At 49.6% G+C, this 10,352-nt stretch overlaps 1 protein-coding gene across 1 annotated transcript in view; it reads right to left on the reverse strand.

Annotated features, from left to right (window-relative positions):
- Positions 1 to 10,352, reverse strand: part of LOC135243391 (Na(+)/H(+) exchange regulatory cofactor NHE-RF2) — a 31,988-nt gene that overhangs the window by 8,375 nt on the left and 13,261 nt on the right. The window contains exon 3 of the mRNA XM_064315180.1: positions 884 to 1,138. Within this exon, the coding sequence (XP_064171250.1) occupies positions 884 to 1,138 (255 nt within the window). The remainder of the gene's footprint in view (positions 1 to 883; positions 1,139 to 10,352) is intronic.

The raw sequence follows: 10,352 nt of genomic DNA on the forward strand, positions 1-10,352 counted from the left end.
CGCTGTGTGTCCTCCCTCACGTCCGATCGCACGTTCCGCTGTGCCCTCCGTCTTCACCGCTTCCCGTCTCCAGACTAAACCAGGCTAGGCTAAATTAGCCGACAAAGGCCAAGGGCGCGTTTCCCTCTCAAAGCCCGAAGGTCGTCTGGAGCCGCTATCTCGGGGTTAAAAAAGAAGGAGCGAGGAACACTCTGCTCTGTTTAATTCAGTGAGCCAGTGGCTGGGTCGGGTCAGAGCTCAGACAGACCTGCTGTAATCTCGGAGGAATTTTGTGACGAATGTGTAAATTACCTCCGCCTGCGCCGTGGCCGGACGGTTCCGAGAAGCGTTATTTTGTGCGGAAAGGGTCATTTCTCTGAAGCGGATTAAAGACAGATCCCCCGGGCCACAGCAAGGGAAGGTGTGGGAACTAGAACACTGGCAGGACATCGCACACACCTGGAGTCTATCAGACACGTCCCCGTCTCTGCAGACAAGCGTGCGGTCACACACACACAAACACTCATGCATGTGCGCTCGCACTTATGTATGCACATACGCGTGCACACACCTACATATGCACACACACACACTGACATGCATATATGTTATTTGTACACAACATATCTGCGTATAATAAATACACATTTTTTTAATTGTATTTTTCTTTGCTCCTGAGGCTCAGTTCTGCTGTTATATTTGAATTGAATATAACACCTCCTGCTCCACCCCCTGCTCCACCCCCTGCTCTACCCCCTGCTCCACCCCCCACTGTACCCCCTGTTCCACCCCCTGCTCTACCCCTGCTGCACCCCCCGCCCACCCCCTGCTCTACCCCTGCTCTACCCCTGCTGCACCCCTGCTCCACCCCCCCCCCCTTGCTCCCCCCCCCTGCTCCACCCACCTCGACGAGCCGGTCCTGTGGCCGGAGCCCCGCGTGGTCGGCCGGGGAGCCCGGGTCCAGGGAGCGGATGTACTGGCCCGGTCGCGCCTTCTCGCTGTGCAGGTTGAAGCCGTAGCCCGTCTCCGCCCTCACCAGGCGGCAGAGCCGGGGAAACAGCTCCGTCACCTGCTCCACCTCCCGCTCCACCTCCCGCTCCACCTGGTCTGGGGACTCGGGCTCGGGCTCGGGCTCGGGCGGCGGCTGGGCCTTCTTCTCCTGCGGCGAACGGGGGGGGGAGGGGACAATTTAAACGGTGCCAGTCACACGACCTGTTCATGCGACATTATCATTGGCTGAATCTCATAGGTAGAAAGTCCAGGGGTCAGAAAGTAAAAGTCCTGCCATGTGTTTCTTCTACCCACAAACTCAGCCAGCTGATTTCACCAGTTATTACTACCTCCTGGCTGAAGAACTGCGTTAATTAGCAAATCCAGGTGACTGGAACAACACAACACTGTGAACCCGTATTGTGCGCCACTGCTGACTCTGTGTGTCTTTAAAGAGCCCCTGAAAGAGAAATTATTCAATTTCTTCATTTCCAGAAAAAGTAATTTAAAGAAAAAAAAAAGTCGCTAGTGCACCCCTCCCCTATAATTCTCCAAACTGCACACGCCGTTCTCTCAGAGATTCGGCCAATGACACAGTGGCCAGCAGCCTTGAAAAGTGTCTATTTTTAAAGAACAGGCCCGGATCGTGATGCAGTGTACAAGACGTGTGACTCCCGTCTCTGACCCTCTGTGTGGCTACAGTCCGAAGCTGCGGGTGCGTCCCTGTGGCGGTTTCCTCTGATTGGCGGGTGGGCGGGCGGGTGGATTCGAGAGGAAAGGGTAGGGAGGATTTGGGAGGGGGGCAAGGGGGGGCGGGGGCTGCAGGGGCCGCTACACTGGAAACACCCTACGAAACGTCCTGGCGCCGTCCCATCCACATTTACATCCCCTGGGGAACAATAAGCATCGGACTTCTGCTGTTGTCACCCAACTAAGCCCAGGCCACAGCCCCCTAGTCCCCCAACACACACCCTGATAAAAACAGGCCTGATCCTATGACCTGGTGGATAGTGAAAGAGGGACCAGTAGCTCTGTTCCCTCTGGTCTGTGTTCTCTCTCAGCCAGAGTTTCACTCCGTGCGTAGAATGTTTGTGAGGCTGGGGGGAAATGGAAAAGATCAGAGAAAGAGGGAGAGCAAAAGAGAGGACCGAGGAGGGAGTGTGAGACAACGAAGGAGGACGAAAGGGGTTGTAGGGAGAAAAGAAGCGAGAGGTAGCATACATTTAAAAATCTCTGAGTGGGAGGTAAAGGTTATTTCAACCGAGCCTCGGATGTCAGAGAGTGAGTAACTCTCTGGGTATCTGGGAAAACCCCAGAACCCCAAATAATGCCTCTCAGTCCTCAGCCCTCGGCCTCCAGCCTCCAGCCTTTTCTCACTGGCCTCAAAACGTGGAGGCGATCACCAGAGGCGTAAAAATGCAGAAAATGCGAGTTAAGAGTCCATTCGATACGTACAATTGCTTAAACCAATATTAATACAGAGGGGGGAGGAGGGGGCGCAGAAAGAGAGGATTGAGATGAGCTTGGTCCGTATCACTCCCCAGCGCAGAGAGGAAGACCTGGCCAGGCAGGAGGAGGGCCTCCCGGCACGGTTGCTTAGGAGCAAGCACCATGGAAACTGTCCCAGGCTCAGGGCTCTCCAAAAAAGTTGGAGGGCTGCATGAGAAATAAATATGAGAAACAGCACAGCTGGTAAGCATTAGAGCTGAGAGACCGTCTACTCTGCCAACCCCCCTCCACACACACGCACACACACACACAAACACAGGCACACACACATGCTTTTCACCAAAGAATCCGCACCGAGTCACTTCTGTTGTTGCATCCTGGCTATTTGTGTGTTTGTTTGTGTGTGTGTGTCTGTGTCTGTGTGTGTGCACGCGTGCATGTGCATGTGTGCGTGTATGCGTGTCTGTGTGTATGCGTGCATGCATGCAAGGGTGTGCGTGTGTGTGTATGTGCACGCGCACACGTGTGTGTGTGTGTGTGTGTGTGTGTGTGCAGTAAAAGGTCAACACATCTCAGCTCTCAGAAAGGGTCTAAGAGGCGTCTCCTCCACACATCCTCTGGCAGTTAGGCCCCCTGTGGGGCAGATGTGGGGGGTGGGGGTTGCTCTGCACTGCATAATTCATCACAGTACAGTCAGAAATGCGCACAGCCCCACCCCACACCCCCTACCCCCGACAGGACAATACCAGGAAGAGCAGGGGAGGAAGAGAAAGAAGAGAAAACAGAGAGGTGGACGGGGAATAGATTATTTATCCCTCATTATTCCCCTGTCCACCGGAGTGATGAGTGGTAATTCATCATGTGTGCTGGGTCTGAGGTGTGGCTGGGGGGAGCGGGGGGTGGTTGGGTGAGGTTGGGGGGGTCGTTGCTGTGAAGTCAGAGCCCCTTTGCTTCCTCCTGCTCAGTAAAAACATTGGCTGTTGTGTGACTCAGAGTGGTGTTTTTTAAAAAATGTTTAAATAGAGAGAGAGAGAGAGAAAGAGAGAAAAGCAGCTGCTTCCTCTACTGCGTTAATGCTTCACGCTACGAGCAAGGCTGGAAAACCAGGTGCCGGGCGCCGCATTCGCCCGTGCCGCGATCCCAGTGCACCCCTCCCTGAGTGTCCATCCCAGTTCTATAGGGACATGTCATCGGACTGTGCACCATCCCAGTCTCTATAGGTTTACATGTAGACTGTACACCCAGTCTCTATAGGGTTTACATGTCATGGACTGTACCATGCTCCACAGTCTCTATAGGGTTTACATGTCATAGGACTGTACCATCCCAGTCTCTATAGGGTTTACATGTCATAGGACTGTACCTTCCCAGTCTCTATAGGGTTTACATGTCATAGGACTGTACCATCCCAGTCTCTATAGGGTTTACATGTAATAGGACTGTACCAACCCAGTCTCTATAGGGTTTACATGTCATAGGGCTGTACCAACCCAGTCTCTACAGGGTTTACATGTCATAGGACTGTACCATCCCAGTCTCTATAGGGTTTACATGTCATAGGACTGTACCATCCCAGTCTCTATAGGGTTTACATGTCATAGGACTGTACCATCCCAGTCTCTATAGGGTTTACATGTCATAGGACTGTACCATCCCAGTCTCTATAGGGTTTACATGTCATAGGACTGTACCATCCCAGTCTCTATAGGGTTTACATGTCATAGGACTGTACCATCCCAGTCTCTATAGGGTTTACACGTCATAGGACTGGACCATCCCAGTCTCTATAGTGAGAGGCATCAGACTGATGTCCTGGATGGCCACAGTGTCTGCATATATATTGTGGTCTCCTTTCAATCGGAGGTCAGTTAAGACCTTGAGATCAAAGTGTGTAGATTCTTTAGCCAATCAGGGGCTTTAATTAATCCCTAGTGCTGAAATGCTCAGAAAAGCAGCAGATGCTGCCGGATTCTGGTGCTACAGGGTCTCTATAAGGTAGACATGTCCTAGGATCTGAAAAGGTTTCTCAAATGTTGCAATTCCACATTGATAAAATGGTTTCCAAGTGAGTCATTTGAAATGACCTACACCAAATCTTTCTGAAGAGGGCAATAATAAAAATAAAAAATAATATTTGTATCTTAGCATTTATTCTATTTGGTTCCTTCTGTATAATATTACTATTTAAAAATCTCTTTAAATAAAAAAAAAACTCTTCCGCCACTCTGTCCACCACAGTCCTGGTCATTCCACACCACAGACCTCCCCCTCCATTTTGTTACACGCTGGCCACACGCTGGCACCAGGCCGTCCTGCAGCGGCCTGGTTTTCGACGACGCATTCTTTCAATTTCCCTCCGCAGCGCGGCTCTGTGGTGCCTGCCGGTTTCGCGCTTGTGTTCCGGGGGGGCGGCCGCTGGCTGGCGGCTCGCGGGCGGCTGAAACCGGATCGGCGGCGCTGAATTATTCAGCGTGGATCTCGGGGGCAGCTGGATCCCGGCCTGCCCTTAACCCTCTCACTGCCGCCAGCCTCCCCCCGAGCCCGTGACCTCACAACGGGGCTGGAGTGACGAGCGGGTTCTAGAACGCAGGTGGCCTCCAGACGTGCCGGCGCTGATGGCGGCCAATCAGTTAAGAACATTGTAATCACAACGCTCAACCACATAAAAAAAATTAACTGAAAGCCAAAAGCCTGTCCAGTTGTCTGGAATGGAGGTTGCAGTGACCTTTCTCTAAAAGGCAAACGGGCCAGTCGAAGTGCAGTCATGCTGTGGGAAGAGCCGCTTCTGCCTCTTCCCACTCCTGGAGTGCGGAGGGAGCAACAACCTTCCGGCCATTCCGTTACACAATAAATCAAAGCTGTTGGCATGACGACAGAAGCAGAACCAGTGTTCCCTGCTCCGTCTGTCACTTTTGACAAGGCAGCATTGTGACATCAAACCAGAGCCACGCCCACCAGGTGAAGGAGCGTCCAGACCAGGAGTCATTGCATCCATTTTCCTGCAGGCAGCTGGAGCTGAGCTCTCTCTCTCTCTCGTTCTGTCTCTCTCACACCTCACCTCTCCCCACGCACAGCTCAACCAGCACAGACAGTGTGTTTGGAAAAGCCGTGCTAACCAGGACGCTTAAATCTTTTAAGGGAACGTGCGTGAATTCAAAATCGCATTAAGTTCAAATTAGGACTCTGCCATTGTGTCCCCCAGCTGACAGGTTTAAGTTGCACTTTTTGCACATATTTCAGGCCTTTATTTAAGATGATGTTGTCTCCATCTGGACTGCAGTTTGAAAAAAAACAAAAAACTACTGCACACCGCTCTACTCAAGTGAGAATACGGCAGGCAGTGCGCCAACCGCTGTTATGCTGTTTATTATGGTTGGAAAAAGCACTGTTTGGGCGATCGAGTTACCTCTCTTCCAGTCTTCAGCACTTGCTACATTTTTTAGTGTGGCTCTCAACTGCCTTCAGCTTGAGCTTGTCAGAACAACTCTGTTCCAGTTGGGTACGAGGGCTGCGATGTGCTCGGCTCTGCCCCTGTTCTTTTCACCGAGCTTCGACTGTGGGTTCCCCACGGGTCTGCACAACTGTTGTTTTTCTATAAAAAATTAGTTTCCTCCCCTCCCCCCCTTCTCTTCAATTAGTAATGCCAGAGTGTATTCACCAGCTCTCGTCGCTGCACCGTTCCTTATGGATTTGGTAGATCGCAGGCAAGCGTCCCTCCTGACGCATGTGATGTCAGCCGCCAATGCCCAGAGTCTGCTGCTTTTGCCGTTGCTGCCAGAGACTAAAGATTATCTCCAGAATTAGGACTTAGGTAACGCTTTACACTGACTGAACTTTTTTTGCGGAGAGAGAGAAGAGAGTTTTCAAGAGCGAATGCTAGTTTGCGTGTGGTGGGTTCACAGTTGTTGGAACAAAGAGTCTCATCACTCATTGTATTTTTCTCCTATCGTTGACTATCCATCCATTTATTTGATCCTTAATTCCTTAATTTTCTCTCTGTTGATTCAATCCTTTTATTCATCCAAAGTAAAGAAGATTTGTTTCATGTTTCAAATGCTCTCTGTGGGGGGGAGGTAACCTCAAATGAACTTCTGGGAGTCCGCATCACTTCATGTGATATCAGCCTGGCTCAGACTCCTAAAGGCAGTCCTGTTTGTGCAGCACCCTTATCACCTTGCAGCCAGTGGTTCTGGGCTGGCAATTTGCACCACAATGGCGCCCACGCTGATCCAGAATGGCTGCCACAAAGTGGTCTGGAAGGAGGTTCCACCACTAGTCTGGCTATGCAAACAATGTTTAAAATTATTATTGACATAGCTCAGGTGTTATGAATTGTTGAGGTGACAGTGTTCTTGTTGTGGACCATTCAGTAGCAAGGGCAGTATTTTAATTAATGTATAGTACATGGTATGTTTTCTTAATCCCACAGAGAATCTTTCATTAGAATTTTTAAAATGCAGAAGCCCATCCGTTTTTAAGGAATCCATGCAGCCCCTCTGTGATTCTGGACCAGATGTAAAGACGGAAGGAAGAGACTAAAGTTCACAGGCGAACAAACTGAACCGTGTACCGACCTTTCCTGAATGAACACCAGAGTAACCTGATCTTGTGAGACTGTACCTGTCCGCCTGAAAGGTGACCCTTATGCAGGTCAGCCATGGACACAGTCAATCCATCAATTTTCTTAATGGCACGTTTCATTCACAGGCCTGCAATGCAATGTGCTTCGCAAATAAGATAAAACGAAAGTAATAAAATACATTTAAGAGGTAGTAAAAACATGAAAGACAGCAGACAATAAAAGAAATAAAACGAGACCAGTAAAAGGTTCACTCTGACGCTGATGCCCCTCAATCACTTTTACGACGCACTAGGGAAAACAATTAAGATTTACACTATCTTCTAATACAGTTTACAGGGTTAAAGTGGAATGCCAGTGGAAATTTTTAAAACACACACACACACACACAATATGATATAGTGTTACACCTACAACAATTACCTTCAACAAACAGTATAAGCTCAGTCACTGTAGGATTTGCGTTTAAGTACAGTCTGTGAATGAAATAGATGTATTAAATCCAAAGGTCAGTCTGGTTCCACATCTTAACCAGCTCTAAGCCGTTTCCTTGGCAAGAATACCACTGAGGTGGAAACCATTTGCTGTGACAACAATGAAAATGACTGCAGTGACACCAAAATGCTAATTAATCCATTTCTGGTTTGTTGACTTTATATAACCCCGTCATTGCTCCAAAGACAGATAGGACAGGAGGTAGAGTGGGAGGGAAGTGGAGAAAGAGCAAGATAGACAGGGTGAAAGAGAGTGAGAGCACGAGAGTGTGCAGAAGTCAAAAACAAGCGCTAAGCCTCTCTGATGTCCTGATTGGGTTTAATCCAGCCTAAGTCCTCAGATCTTAGTGTGTCTCCCCACCTGTACCAGAGATGACCCAGTGCCTTGAATGATCAGAACACATTCACACCCATCAATCATGTTTCCCCAAAATATCATTCCTCCGCGCCTTTTCTGCTGCATACAAGTAAACGAAGTTTACAGAAGCCAGGTGAAGCTTAACCCGAAATACAGCACCCTAGATTCGGCCAGAACACCAAAAATGAGTCCACCTGAAGTATCAGTACGAGACACCTGTAAGAGTCCTACCTCAAGCCAGAGGGCGTCAAACATCCTTTCACCCTCTCAAGTGTCGTACGCGCTGCCAGCAGGATCTGTAGGAGCCAGGACAGACGGACACCGGACTGCAGCTCTGATTGTCTGTCAGTTGTCGCCTAGCTGACAGAACTCTGGGGACTTGTGACTATGGTGACACGCTCAATGCTTCACTGCATGCAAGAGGGCAACTCCCTTCGCTCGACGGCTGACTCACAAGAGGCGTTGATTATGGCCAGGCTGGGAGATGAAAAGGGCTTCTGGGTCAGGCGTCTGGAGGACCTTCCTCCATCCAAACTACCATAGAGAGCTGGACATATGGTGGGAGGACCTTCCTTTCATCCACACTACCATAGACAGTTGAATAAACAGTGGGCGGAACTGCCTTCATCCATGCCAACATAGAGAGCTTAACAAACAGTGGGAGGACCCATTCCAATCTACATTACCATAGACAGCTTAAAATACAGGCCAAATGTCTTACACTATATCCACTGCCACAGAATTTAACATACTCTGGGTGGTCCTGTTTGTACTACAGAGACCCATTGCACTGTCGGGCTTCCTTCAGACCGTTCCACCATAGAGACTTTGCATCGTGAGACTGTGCGACTTGATTGAGAGGCTGGGTGGGATGGAGTAATCCTAGATCCCGCTGTGGCCCAGTGCACAATCCTGCTGTGCACTTTTAGAGTTAGGACATTGTGTTGTTCCTTGTATTACAGAACAAGAAACCTCTGGATGTTTTTTTTTTTTTTTTTTTTAAGTTCCCACAGACCAAGTCCATCTTGATTTCACTCACTAGTGAAAGCCTGATGCTTTCTGGGGTATTGCAGCACAAATATTCTCTGCCCAAAGCTACCCTCATCTTTTCATGGTCATTAAACAGCCTAAGGAAAAAGCTTTTACAGAAATGAATATGAGCCCTGACCTGATATCCATTAGTATTCAGTTATGTGGGCCCCTTTGCTCTTTATAGTAATGAAAGGAAGACGAGGGGGGAGCTGGTTTGCTCATCCTGTTAAGGCACTGTTCTAGTGCGTGCATGAGGCCTGTGGTCTGGTATCAAATCCAGACCCTGCCAGTGCTGACTGTGGCCAGCAGCCCTGTAGCATGATGCACAGCTTTTTCAAGTGCCACCCAGGGATGGGAGGACTGCAGTCTGCCGGGATAATGGCACCTCAATGCGCACCCGATGACTCCTGCTGGTCGGTCCGGTGCCCACAAGTCTGCCGGTCTTTCCGGTGACTCGTGTCTGTGCGAGCTCGACTCTGGACCCTGGTGTGAAAAGAAGGAGCGCCTGGCATCACTACTTGGCATCGCCCGTAAGTCAGAAAAGGATCTAAGAAATGCGCCCCCTTACACCACCGCCTGGGATGAGGCCGACTCTGACAGGAGGCTGTTACGTAACGGCAACAGATATGCATCCCTGTGCAGTATAAGATGAGCACGCCCCAGCCATGGAACATGATCACCGTTTACCGGACATGCAGTGGAGAGAGAGAGAGAGAGAGAGAGAGAGAGAGAGACAGGTGTGCCAGAATTAATGGAGTGAATGAAGAGCTGAAATAGCTTGGTTTGCAGGTGTTGGTTTGTCAATAACGTCAGCGTAGCTGGACAACGGCACGACTTTTGATATTGCTGTCGATCTTCAAACTGGCCTGAGCGTAGAACCCATGACCACCTGAGTGAGCAGTGTTTGATCTGTTCAGACCTGCTTTCCTCTGTAATCCCAGCAGACTGAATCTGCTTGGCGAGCCCCCCGGAGAGATGGCTAGACTGACACTAATCTCTTAACCCCATTAGGAGTGATGTGGGGGGCAGAGGGTGACAACAGCTAATGATTATTACAGAGAGGGTCCCTATCTAATGCTCACGGTTGCAGTGAAAGTCCCTTTCTAGTGCTCTCTGTTACAATGAAGTTCCCTATCTAGTGCTCACTGTTACAGTGAAGGTCCTTATCTAGTGTTCACTGTTACAGTGAAGGTCCTTATCTAGTGTTCACTGTTACAGTGAAGGCCCATCCTAGTGCTCACTGTAACAGTGAGGCCAATCTAGTGCTCACTGATGAAGCCATCCTAGTGTTCACTGTTACAGTGAAGGTCCTTATCTAGTGCTCACTGTTACAGTGAAGTTCCCTATTTAGTGTTCACTGTTACAGTGAAGGTCCTTATCTAGTGCTCACTGTAACAGTGAAGGCCCCAATCCTAGTGCTCACTGTTACAGTGAAGGCCCCAATCCTAGTGCTCACTGTAACAGTGAAGGC

This window comes from Anguilla rostrata, chromosome 17, assembly GCF_018555375.3.
Source record: "Anguilla rostrata isolate EN2019 chromosome 17, ASM1855537v3, whole genome shotgun sequence".
Lineage (NCBI taxonomy): Eukaryota > Metazoa > Chordata > Actinopteri > Anguilliformes > Anguillidae > Anguilla > Anguilla rostrata.